General features: G+C 47.3%; 1 protein-coding gene across 1 annotated transcript; it reads right to left on the bottom strand.

The window, feature by feature from the left end:
- Window positions 1-10,500: 10,500 nt before the first annotated feature.
- Window positions 10,501-13,036, bottom strand: LOC123124801 (serine/threonine-protein kinase RIPK). Its single transcript, XM_044545356.1, has 4 exons — window positions 12,568-13,036; window positions 12,339-12,474; window positions 11,927-12,063; window positions 10,501-11,435 (listed from the first exon to the last, which is right to left on the bottom strand). The coding sequence occupies exons 1-4, from the start codon at window positions 12,943-12,945 to the stop codon at window positions 10,746-10,748; spliced, it is 1,341 nt and encodes a 446-aa protein (XP_044401291.1). The 5' UTR covers window positions 12,946-13,036; the 3' UTR covers window positions 10,501-10,745.
- Between the last annotated feature and the right edge of the window lie 322 nt (window positions 13,037-13,358).

The raw sequence follows: 13,358 nt of genomic DNA, 5'->3' as shown, positions 1-13,358 counted from the left end.
GTCACAAACCGGATACGTGTATATTTTGAATGGTAGGGCAGTCAGCTGGTGCAGTTGCAAGCAAAGCGTCGTGGCGGGATCTACATGTGAAGCGGAGTACATCGCAGCCTCGGAGGCAGCACATGAAGCAATCTGGATGAAGGAGTTCATTGCCGACCTAGGAGTTATTTCCAATGCATCGGGGCCGATGACTCTCTTCTGTGACAACACTAGAGCTATTTCCCTTGCCAAGGAGCCCAGGTTTCACAAGAAGACCAGGCACATCAAGTGTCGCTTCAACTCCATTCGTGAAAATGTTCAAAATGGAGACATAGATATTTGTAAAGTGCATACGGATTTGAATGTCGCAGATCCGTTGACTAAACCTCTTCCACGAGCAAAACATGTTCAACACCAGAACTCTATGGGTGTTCGATTCATCACAATGTAACTAGATTATTGACTCTAGTGCAAGTGGGAGACTGTTGGAAATATGCCCTAGAGGCAATAATAAAATGGTTATTATTATATTTCCTTGTTCATGATAATTGTCTATTGTTCATGCTATAATCGTGTTATCCGGAAATCGTAATACATGTGTGAATACATAGACCACAACATGTCCCTAGTGAGCCTCTAGTTTACTAGCTCGTTGATCAATAGATGGTTACGATTTCCTGACCATGGACATTGGATGTCATTGATAACGGGATCACATCATTAGGAGAATGATGTGATGGACAGGACCCAATCCTAAGCATAGCACTAGATCGTGTAGTTCGTTTGCTAAAGCTTTTCTAATGTCAAGTATCATTTCCTTAGACCATGAGATCGTGCAACTCCCGGATACCGTAGGAATGCTTTGGGTGTACCAAACGTCACAACGTAACTGGGTGGCTATAAATGTGCACTACAGGTATCTCCGAAAGTGTCTGTTGGGTTGGCACGGATCGAGACTGGGATTTGTCACTCCGTACGACGGAGAGGTATCTCTGGGCCCACTCGGTAATGCATCATCATAATGAGCTCAATATGACTAAGTAGTTAGTCACGGGATCATGCATTACGGAATGAGTAAAGTGACTTGCCGGTAACGAGATTGAACGAGGTATTGGGATACCGACGATCGAATCTCGGGCAAGTAATGTACCGATTGACAAAGGGAATTGTATACGGGATTGCTTGAATCCTCGACATCGTGGTTCATCCGATGAGATCATCGTGGAACATGTGGGAGCCAACATGGGTATCCAGATCCCGCTGTTGGTTATTGGCTAGAGAGTTGTCTCGGTCATGTCTGCATGATTCCCGAACCCGTAGGGTCTACACACTTAAGGTTCGATGACGCTAGGGTTATAAGGAAGATTTGTATGTGATTACCGAATGTTGTTCGGAGTCGCGGATGAGATCCCGGACATCACGAGGAGTTCCGGAATGGTCCGGAGGTGAAGATTTATATATGGGAAGTCATCATACGGTCACCGGAAATATTCGAGGGTATACCGGTATTGTACCGGGACCACCGGAGGGGTTCCGAGGGTCCACCGGGAGGGTCCACCTGCCCCGGAGGGCCTTATGGGCTGTAGGTGGAAGGGAACTAGCCCCTAAGTGGGCTGGGCGCCATCCCCCCTAGGGCCCATGCGCCTAGGGTTGAGGGGGGAACCCTAAAGGGGGCGCCCCCCTTGCTTGGGGGGCAAGCCCCCTCCCCCTTGGCCGCCGCCCCCCTCTAGATCTCATCTAGAGGGGCCGTCCCCCTTCCCCTTCTCCCTATAAATAGAGGGGTGGAGGGAGGACTGCAGCACCACATCCAAGGCGCAGCCCCTCCCCTCCCCAACACCTCTCCTCCTCCGTGTGAGCTTGGCGAAGCCCTGCCGGAGAACTGCCACTCCATCACCACCACGCCGTCGTGCTGCTGTTGGAGCCCTCTTCCTCAACCTCTCCCTCCTCCTTGCTGGATCAAGGTGCAGGAGATGTCACCGGGCTGCACGTGTGTTGAACGCGGAGGTGCCGTTGTTCGGCTCTAGGATTGGAATCCACCGCGATCTGAATCGCTACGAGTACGACTCCCTCATCCGCGTTCTTGCAACGCTTCCGTCTCGCGATCTTCAAAGGTATGAAGATGCACTCCCCTCTCGTTGCTAGTAAACTCCATAGATTGATCTTGGTGATGCGTAGAAATTTTTTAATTTCTGCAACGATCCCCAACAAGCGGATCCGGTGTCGGCTGGCAGGCGTGTCAGCAACCGGATCCAGGGACAACCGGATGCGGACGACCTGCAGCTAGCGCGTGCCAAGAGGGTCGCCATGCTTCGTCATGCCGAGACTACTGCAGGTGCGTCTTTTGATAAAAGTTGTTCAATTTTACACTTCTGTGAGAATGAAATAGTTGATAAGGCAAATGACTTAGGAATTTCTTTGGGATCAAATGAAACCGAGGTCGTCAAATCCGTTAATGATCTTTTAGACTTGGAAGCGGAGAGGGCTTCTGAGATAATTCGTAATCTTGCCTCTATCCAACCTATGAATGACAATGACATGAATAATTTAGGAATTAATGATCTCGCAAATATATGTAATAATCTGCTGCCTAGTGTCGAGGCTGAGGATGAGGAGGATTTGGAGAACACAGATACGGTAGAGCCTCACTGGATGGAGGATGCAGTTTCTGTCATAGATAATACTATCGTCCCGCAGGGTGTCGAGGAGAAGCCCAAACGGCCCTGGAAGCGGAAAATTTAGCCTACTTCGGCATTACGCAGAAGTGCTAGAGTTAAGCTTAAGAAAAAAATTTCATGATGACTTATGAAAGGACTCTTTTGGAATAGCAGAGGTCTAGCGGACTTGGCTAAACAAAGATTCTTAGCAGAGACAACGTTAGAGCATCACTTAGATTTTATTGCACTTTTGGAAACTGGACGAGATAATTTCACATCCCAATTCCTTCAAACCCTCTCCAGTGGTATCGATTTTGACTGGCACATTTTACCTCCTAGAGGAAGATCCGGCGGGATTTTACTAGGAGTACGGTGTGAGACGTTAGAGGTGCTTAATGTGGTCCAGGGAGACTTTTCTGTTAAATTTAGGGTAAGATCAAAATTGGATGGGTTCCGATGGTCGCTAGTTGTTGTATATGGGGCAACACAACCTGAATTTAAACCTGATTTTCTGGCTGATCTAGTGCGGATTTGTGGAGATGAAAATCTGCCAATACTAGTCGGGGGGATTTTAATATCATTAGGAGGAGAGAAGAAAAGAATAACGACAATTTCGATGGACGTTGGTCTATGATGTTTAACATGATTATCGAGAGCCTCAATTTGAGAGAAATTGAGCTCACCAGTAGACAGTTTACATGGGCCAACTCGTTACCTGTTTCGACTTATGAAAAGCTGGATAGGGTACTTGCTAGTGTGGAGTGGGAACAAAAATATCCGTTGGTGTCGGTCCATGCAATGCAGAGAGCGATCTCGGATCATACACCACTCCTTTTAGATTCGGGCGAGGCTACCCATGTGGCAAATAAAAATATCTTCTCCTTCGAGCATAGCTGGTTTGAGCGAGAAGGATTTATGGAGATGATTGCACGCGAATGGGCTAAGCCGGTTACGGGAAGGACACATGTCGAGAGATGGCAGAATAAAATTAGACACCTCCGACAATTTCTGAGAGGTTGGGCCAGAAATGAGAGTGGGATTTATAAGCAGGAAAAAGAGCGTCTTACTCAACTCATTGAGGCACTAGATGTAAAGGCTGAAACCACTCTCCTTTCTGTTAATGAGCATCGAACCAAGTCCGAGGCTGAGCAAGGCCTACGTGCTCTCCTGAGAGAGGAGGAGCTCAAGTGGGCATTGCGTGCGAAAATGCTTAAGGTTGTCCAAGGGGACGACAACACACAGTTCTTCCATATGGTTGCAAATGGTAAACATAGGAAGAAGAAGATCATACAGCTTGAACAGGACGAGAGGACAATAGTGGGGCATGAAAATCTGAAAGCGTATATTTCCAACTATTATAAAAACCTTTTTGGACCCCCGAACACATCCATGGTGTCTCTTGATGAGTCTGTTATTGATGATATACCTCAATTACAGGCAGCAGAGAACGATGTTCTCTCTGCACCGTTTACTGAAAAAGAGGTTCATCTGGCCATAACCCAAATGAAGCCGAATAAAGCACCGGGGCCAGATGGGTTTCCAGCTGAATTTTATAAGAAATGTTGGCATATCATTAAAGATGATCTTATGCCTATGTTTCACGATTTTTCCATGGCCATTTGGAGTTGTTTCACCTCAACTTTGGTACGATAACTTTGTTACCTAAGAAGAATGAGGCGGTTTGGATCGAACAATTCTGACCCATTTGCCTGCTGAATGTGAGTTTTAAAATTTTCACAAAGGTAGGAACCAATAGATTGACACAAATTGCTCACTCAGTGGTTCAACCTAGTCAGACAGCTTTCATGCCGGGACGACACATACTAGAAGGAGTGGTCGTCTTACATGAAACGCTCCATGAGATTCACTCGAAGAAACTAGACGGGGTTATCTTCAAAGTGGATTTCGAGAAGGCTTATGATAAAGTAAAATGGAATTTTCTTCAGCAGACAATGCGCATGAAGGGTTTTAGTAAAACCTGGAGGAACCAAGTGGATACTCAAGTCCAAAAAGGTAGTGTCGGAATTAAGGTGAACGATGACATCGATCACTACTTCCAGACGCATAAGGGGTTGAGACAAGGGGATTCCATGTCACCTCTTCTGTTCAATATTGTGGCAGATATGTTGGCCATCATTATTGGCAGGGCCAATCAGCATGGCCAGGTAGAGGGTCTAATTCCTCATCTAGTTGATGGAGGAGTGTCCATTCTACAATATGCTGATGACACTATTTTATTCATGGAACATGACATGGCTAAGGCACGTAACATGAAACTTATCTTGTGTCTATTTGAACAATTGTCTGGCTTAAAAATTAATTTTCATAAGAGCGAGGTGTTCTGTTTTGGGAAGGCCAAAGACGAGGAACATACCTACAGACAATTGTTTGGATGCGAGTTAGGTGCTTTACCATTCAGTTACTTGGGTATTCTGATTCATCACCGTAAACTATCCAATAAAGAATGGAAATGTATTGAAGAACGAATTGAAAAAAACTCAGCTGCTGGAAGAGCAAGCTGATGTCATATGGAGGTCGACTAGTTCTGATTAACTCAGTACTAACTAGCATGCCAATGTTTCTACTTTCGTTCTTCGAAATTCCGAAAGGGGTCCGAAAGCGACTTGATTTCTTTAGATCTCGTTTCTTTTGGCAGTCTGATGAGGCCAAGAGAAAATACGTCTCGCGCGATGGGATATCCTTTGTCGACCTAAAGACCAAGGGGGTCTCGGTATTGAGAACTTGGAAATTAAGAATAAATGCCTTATGAGCAAATGGTTGGACAGGTTAGAGATAGAGCCGGAGGGCATGTGGTCTCAAATCCTGCACAATAAGTATTTGCACTCGAAAACGCTAGCCCAGGCTACCATCAGACCGACTGATTCGCCGTTCTGGAAGGGACTTATGAGAACGAAGGACATGTTCTTTCGTAGGGTCAAATTCTTGGTTGGCAACGGGATGTCAACAAGATTTTGGGAGGATACGTGGTTAGGAGAGACGCCTTTGGCCTTACAATATCCTACCCTCTACAATATTGTGCAACGTAAAGAGGATTACGTAGGTATCGTCCTTCAAACTATTCCCTTGAACATCCAGTTCAGACGTACGTTAGTGGGTGAGAGATGGACAGCCTGGATGCACTTGGTTCGGAGATTGATTGAAGTTCGACTCTCCGACCTGCCGGACTCAACACAATGGAAGTTAACTAAAAATGGGATATTTATGATGAAATCTTTTTATACGGATCTGATTAATTCTGGCCCCCTCTCAAGGTCACTACATATATGGAAGGTTAAGGTTCCTTTGCGGATTAAAATTTTTATGTGGTTTGTCCACAAGCAAGTAATACTCACAAAGGATAACTTACTTAAGAGGCGATGGGTAGGCAATTCGCGGTGTTGTTTTTGTGCTCAGGATGAAAAAATACAACATTTATTTCTTGAATGTCCACTTGCCAAGTTACTGTGGAGAACGATTCATATAGCTTTCAATATCAATCCTCCAGTAGATATTGCGTCATTGTTTCGGACGTGGTTAGCTGGGATTGAACAGATCACGGCAGCTCGTATTCGGATTGGAATATGTGCGCTATTATGGGCTATATGGAACTGCAGAAATGATATGATTTTTAACAGACAACACCACCTAACTTTTTTGCAGGTTATCTTCAGAGCTACAGCTTGGATTCGTACGTGGTCCTTGCTCACTCCTATGGACTCCAGGGAGCCTTTGGTTACTGGGTGCAACCAATGGGAGATGGTGGCTCGGGTTATATTCAACCGGTTCGGATGGCGTTCGCATAACAGGATAGGAGTCTAGAGAGCTTATCCTTATTATTACCGTTTCGGTTGTCTTTGTCCGCTTGTAATTTCCCGTTGTATTTACTTTGTTTTGCTCCGTTTGCGAGCTATAAGACCTTTATGACGATACTTTCTGGATTTTTAATAAAAGGGTTGTATGCATCATCATGATGCAGAGGCCGAGGTATGCCTCCATTTCCAAAAAAGTCCCCATAATTGTACGACTAGGCACAACCTATGACGTTTGCAAATATACGTTGCTCTCAGGGATACACCTCTTTGTCAAGTGTCGCTACGCGCTTAGACTCTGGAGATCAATCATCGAGAAGCTTGGGCTCGCGCACATGGACACCTCCGAATGGCAGTTAGATGAAACCGTTATTGAGTGGTGGCAGAAAAGAACCGACGACAGCAACCCTCACCGCCACGCAATGGCTTCCCTCACCATGCTCGTTTCTTGGATCATTTGGAATGAGAGAAACGCCCGAGTATTCCGTCGAAAAAGTGCGCCACCGCCGGTCCTCCTAACCAACATTTTAGAAGACGCTAAACTTTGGGTTACTGCCGCGCAAGGAAACTAAGGAATATCATATTGTACGAGTAATTGTCATGCCGCTATTTGTGAGTGTGTTGTAAAACTCTAAACTTTACTCTCCTTTATTTAATTGAAGAGGCAAATCTTTTGCCTTCGTTTTAAAAAAAAATACAATAAAGTATTTAATTGAAAAAAGTGAGCAGATTGGCCTGACGTGCTAATAACTTCTTCCTGCCATGGGGGTCATTAGTTGGATCCTCTCGCCCGCGCAATTAACCAGCCCGTTTCGTGTGCAGTCAAAGCAGCTCATCGTTGCACGGCTCGGCCATCTACTTCGCAATCAGAAAACATGATTAGCGGTAACTTGAGGATGAGGTTCAACGAGGGGTAATTTGTAGATCCTTCCGAGAGTCACACTTACTGTACTGGTACCAGGACCCTAGTGGACTAGTGGTGGCGTTGCGGCAATGGTTTTGTCATCCGGACGATGAAACGTCTTCCGGTTTGGGCTCGCAGCCAAAGGTAAAACCCGCTCTTATGCTCGGTGTCGCCTTCCCGGTACAGTGCGATGCACCGGCCAAGCAAAGACCTCGTTAACAGATGGTTACCAGACGTGCTGACGGCGATGGTTGCGGATGCATCGCCTCGCCTTTCCATCCAGCATCCAATCAGAGCACCAAATAATGCAATCGACGTAAAGTACTACGCTCCTTCGGTAAATTTGACAAATTTAACCTATAGACGAAATCAAATCACAGAATGAACTGTCCGTGAAACTATTTCACGTGGCTGACTCGTTGCACCTAGCTCTCAGGCGCTGCACTAGTGCAACGCCTGGTAGCTAGGCGCTGCACTAGTGCAACGCCTAGGATCTAGGCGCTACACTGTATAGTATGGCGCCTACCTCTCAGGTGCTACACTGTATAGTGTGGCGCCTACCTCTCAGGCGCTGCACACTGACTTAGTAATTTTCGGATCATACGGGTGCGACGCTGGCCGTGTAGCGCTTATCTGTGAGGCGTTGCACAGTGTAGTGTGGCGCCTTCGTGTCGGGCGTCACACAAAAAGATCAGCCGCGTGAAATAGTTTCACGGACAGTTCATTCTGTGATTTGATTTCGTTTATAGGTTAAATTTGTCAAATTTGCCCGCTCCTTCGGCCTGGCGGCCACGTTTTCACGCGTCTCGTTAGCGCAAAGCAGCCACCGATCGAGCGCACGCACGAGCGGGTCCGGCGGCGCGCGACACGCGGCGAAGCAGCTCGGCGACACCCCGCCGCCAAGGCGCCAAGTCAACTCCAACGAATCCCTCTCGGTGGTTGGTGTGGGCCAGGAGATCCAACCGGAGTTGAGTTCGTGGTCGACGAGGGCGCCAGGTGTCGGATGAGGGAGCTACGCTTTGCGGCAGCATAGATAGCGCAACGGCGTCCGGGGAAAAGCTGCCGCAGCCGCACCACCACCGCGAGCGACGACCGACGGACATGTGCAGGGTCGTGAGCGCGTCCGAGGAACGTTCAGCCGACGTTTTTCGGGTGGCATCGCCCCCCCCGGCCCCGTTTCTTTTCAGCCAGGTGGTGGATGGAACAAAGTACAGAGCGTTGCACCTAAACTTTGGCCTCGTTCGTGGAATGATGAGAAGAAAGCGAGGTCTGGATTTGGTGAGTTGTTGAGGCGAAGGAAGCCCAGGTTGCCGAGACGACTTTGCATCATGCCGTCATCGGTTGACATCAGGAGCAAGCGGCGCGCGCAAGAAAGTGGTGCACAATGTTTACATCATGCAGTCGCAGCGCATTTGCACTCCCGACCGACTGGCCTGCGTGAGGAATATTACGAGCGTACAGCGACTTATTCAGTTGTGAATAAGAATAATGATGACTACATACAAGCTCCCCGCAGAAAAAAAACAGAGACTTCATACAAGGAATAGAAATACGACGGTTTGATATGCTTGAATCAAATCAGACGAAACTTGTGGAAGAAAAAGAATCAAATCCATCCAAGTATCATGATGTGTATAATTGAAGGGACAATCTTCTTTCCGCCTACTGTCCCCTGTTCTGAATTGGATTAGGCCGGCTTCTTATTCTTCATTTCTTCACAGAATCTTGTACACATTGTCCATTAGCAGTTTAGGGTTAAGTGTGGATACACACCTCAACTTCATTAATTGTGGATAGATATTTCCTTCCAACCAGGTCCGCTGACTGACTAGCGTGCATCATATCGATGAGATACTTATTTAGCATTGGTTCAGGCTTTTAGGTCGTCGTCTGTACAGTGCTCCTGCATTTCTTCTTTTCAGACCAGTCGCCCGTACGAGTAGACACACATCTCTCCGCTCGTTCTACGACTCGCAAGAATGATGTGACATGCAGTACTGAGCAGCAAAACAAGCCGGAAAATATCTTGGAGGGTGAGCTTGCTGTCTACGTTTTGATCCAAGACACCAAGACCAGCCAGCGATGTACTCCGTAGGATGGTCTCTGAATCCTTACCGATTCACTGCATGCCCGTGATGCAAGCATATACGTGCTCGTGATTATTAGTTCTGACTACCCAAGATTACCATGTGAGTTTAGCCTACCATACGTACCCAAGTATCTGTTTTCTGACATGTAAATGACTCTAGTTTGTACCAGCCGCTGTCTATTCGTGTTTTTTTGGGGAGAATTTTGGACTGGAGTATAGGTTTCTTGTAGGAGACAGAAACCAATTAGGCGAGTGAAATTTGAAAGTCAATAACTGATTAAGTCTATTGCTTGGCCAAATTGGTCAGCTGATTCTGATCGATCTGGCCAGTAAGAGATACTAGTAGTAGTTTTCTTTTTCTTTCTTAATGAGGCGTAAACGATAATAAATAATAGTCTTGAATTACGCATTCACTTCACTTTTATGTATAAAGCAATAATCAAAGTACACATCCGAACGGCAAAAATTCATAAGAAAGGTCTCATATTATAAAAGCAGATCGCAAGAAGACCAAACAACATAAATTAGAACCAAAAAGGCGCAAAAACGGCACGAAGATACTGCCGGGCAGAAGCACAGGGCGGCTAGAACACATTACTGTTCTACGGATGCAACGTGTACATGCCCTATCCAGCTTGACATCATTAACTGAGGCCATCAATTTCAACTTGTGGTCTTGCAGTATTTTGCCTCTAATATTTTAAGAAATAAGTATATGCTTGTATGTGTCAATTTCCTCTCAGATTATCAATTCACTTGCCAACGGTTTACAATATTGGACCAACTATTTGAAAGCACAGGGCGTTCCGGTGTCGTTTCCTTCCTGAAGGCACCGCCTTGGAGCCCACGGTTCGTCATATGCAGCTTCATCTCTTCGCGGTGGCGTGTTCACGGGCGAGGACCCGGCTGCTCTTGTAGTGCTTGGGGTGGTGTTGCTGCGCTCAGCGCTTATGTATCTTGCCTTGGGGGTGTGCGTGTGTTGTGGTAGCGTGCGTTTGTATCGGGTTGTTGTTGGTCGATGCTTTATATATAAAGCGGGGCGAAAGCCTTTTTCAGTAAAGTGAAAGTAATGAGCATGTGGCATCAGGTAGACTCATTCATTTGCAGTTTTGCACACATATTTGAACAACAAACTTGGCCAAAATCTGAACCAAACTTTTGTATGTTTGCCACTATTTTGAAGAGAAGAAAGAAACACCATCCACAATTTCTAAACAAACGATGTGATACCGCATCACATCTCAATAGTATGTACATATACATACTTCTATCTACAATCATGCGCACTTCCCCTACCATACTCTTAACTTTTAAGCCCCTCTTTCCCGGTGGTAACTCAACGTCCTCTGTTGTCGCCGCAACGCACCGGTGAACCCGGCAACCTGTCTGTTGTCTCCATGGATCACAATGTCACCGTGGATCGCTGATTCGGGGTACTTATGTCGGTGCCTATCCTGATGGTTCTGGTGATGGCTTTGGTGCTTCTCCTCAGTCTCCACCTTCATGTCCATCACCTTGTCATCCTCGACAACGATGGTGAGCACGAACGGTCCCGCTGGAAAAAAGTCATCCATGTCGAGTACAGGCTCCAATGCCTTGACGACCTCACGCATGGATGGTCGGGACTTGGGGTTTTGGCTCAAACACTTGTATGTCACCAGCGCAGCCACTTCAGCACCCTTGCACGAGTACTGACACTCGAGGGCTGAGTCGATCACCTGGTGCAGTTTGTCCGACCGTTTGAGATAGGGCCTAGCCCAGTCCACTAGGTTTTGTTCCCTTGGTCGTCGTGCACGGTCCACGGATTGTCGTCCTGAGAGTAGCTCCAGGAGCACAACACCGAAGCTGTAGACGTCGCTTTTGGCGGTTAAGTGGCCCGTCATGATATACTCGGGCGCTGCATACCCGTGTGTCCCCATTACACGTGTTGTCACGTGTGTTGCGTCGCCTTGAGGCCCATCCTTGGCCAGCCCAAAGTCTGACAATTTAGTGTTGTAGTCCTGAAGTAACAGAAGTTCAAATTTGGTTAGGTGAAACGTCTGGCAGTTGAGATTATCAAAGAAAGATAAGATGAAATAAGAAGATTACTGTTTATATGTCTCTACACTTTGCAGGGTATCTATTTGTGTAAGCTGGACAGTGATAGGTAGCTATGTTTCAATTAATTAGGCGGTGATGTGGGGGTAGGGCAGACTGTATTTCTCAAGTTTATCATGCATCCAAGAACCTTCCAAGTTCCACTCACGTCGGTGTTGTCTGTGCCAGCTATATGACTAGAAGCTTTCAAAATGAGGACTCAAAAAGCATTTGGAAAATAAAAGTAAAATGTTTGGTGGCAGCCTGGAATTTGAAGGAACCAAGATTTAACTTTTTGTTGGACCCTGTAATAATTCTACAGTCATGGGAGGTGACGACGTGTTGTTCCCAGACGATGGTGACATTTCAGTTTAGTGCTGGAACTGAAAAAGCCTGAAGATTACGTGTGGCTTACCGAGTCGAGCAAGATGTTGGAGGCTTTGAAGTCGCGGTAGATCACCGGCGGGTCGGCACCATGGAGGAAGGCGAGGCCCTTTGCCGCGCCGACGGCGATCTTCATCCTTGTCATCCATGGGAGAGAACCATTGGTACCTGAAGATGGTAGGATGCTTCTTGTCAGTTAAGCACTCCACATTGACCAAGAGTTGTACAACTTGAAAGCACCAACAAGCTTGTTGCAATAATCTAATTGAAAAATTGACGTGTTCCTTTGCAAGGCACATAACAGCTCTTCTGTCCCCTTCACTTAACAGAAAGGAAACAGAGAATGAAGGCAGAGGACAGGAACTTCTCATCGCTCATGTAGTACATGCAAAATTTTAATTAATTTAACAAATTTGTTTGACTTGTTGGTCTCACGAACTCACTTTTGAAGAGGTGCTTCTCCAAGCTCCCGGCGCTCATGAACTCGTACACCAGCATTCGATGCTCGTCCTCGTAGCAGTACCCGATCAATTTCACCAGGTTCTTGTGCCTCAGTTGCCCAAGGAAGAAAACCTCTGCCTGCAACAACATGCAAAAATATTCCGCCATCAGTTAGCAGCCGAATCAATCTCGCAAAGCATTTGATCGATCAGAGCTCTGCTTCGCACTCACCAGCCACTCTTGGTGTCCCTGCGTGCCGCACTCCAGGTCGAGGTACTTGACGGCGACGGGCTGCGCGGCCAGCCCGGGGCGGAGCTTGTCGTCGACGGCCCCCTTGTAGACCGGGCCGAAGCCGCCGCAGCCGAGGTAGTTGGCGCGCGAGAAGCTCGCCGTCGCCGCTCGGAGCTCGGCGTAGGTGAAGGCGTGCAGGTTCGAGCCGGACAGCGTCAGCGACAGCTCCTCCGGTGACAGCGTCCCCGACGAGCTCAGGTTCTTCAGCGGCGACCTCGGGCTGCCCTTATTCCCCCTCCGCGACTCGCAGTGGTCGTCGCCGTCCACGGCTGCCCCGCGGACGCAGCAAGAGAAAGGGTTCCAAGATTGCGCAGCCATAGGAGCTCCGAGGTGGATGTACTAATGGTGAAGGCAACCGGAACCGATCGACCAACAGACCAAGAAATGTTCCGGGGCTGTGCGGATGCAGGAGAGCTCACGGAGAAAGACTTGAGGAGAGGCTTGAGCGGCTGGGCCTTTATATAAGTGTGGGTGGTGTTGCAGCGGATGATACTGGCGCCAACTACCCTTGGCTGCCAGACGGATGATGGGCTTGTTATCAAACCACGGGTGGTGTCTTGATGTGGTTGCCGCCAACAGCCGAAGAGGGGAAGTGCTCTACACTGCTAGCTCCGATTCACTTCGTTTGTGTGAACTTCTATATTTGATATTTTCGTTGAGCAATTAATTTTCTTTTTAGAAAAGGAGGATGCACCCCCGGCCTCTGCATTTGGACGATGCATGCAGCCATA

The sequence above is a fragment of the Triticum aestivum genome, chromosome 5D, assembly GCF_018294505.1.
Source record: "Triticum aestivum cultivar Chinese Spring chromosome 5D, IWGSC CS RefSeq v2.1, whole genome shotgun sequence".
Taxonomy (NCBI): Eukaryota; Viridiplantae; Streptophyta; class Magnoliopsida; order Poales; family Poaceae; genus Triticum; species Triticum aestivum.
This window is presented reverse-complemented; position numbering and strand designations above follow the sequence as displayed.

Coding starts and splice junctions, on each gene's coding strand:
- LOC123124801 (XM_044545356.1), bottom strand. CDS start 12,945: ATGGCTGCGCAATCTTGGAACCCTTTCTCTTGCTGCGTCCGCGGGGCA. Junction 12,475..12,567: donor AGGGACACCAAGAGTGGCTG/GTGAGTGCGAAG, acceptor ATGTTGTTGCAG/GCAGAGGTTTTCTTCCTTGG. Junction 12,064..12,338: donor GGAGAAGCACCTCTTCAAAA/GTGAGTTCGTGA, acceptor TACCATCTTCAG/GTACCAATGGTTCTCTCCCA.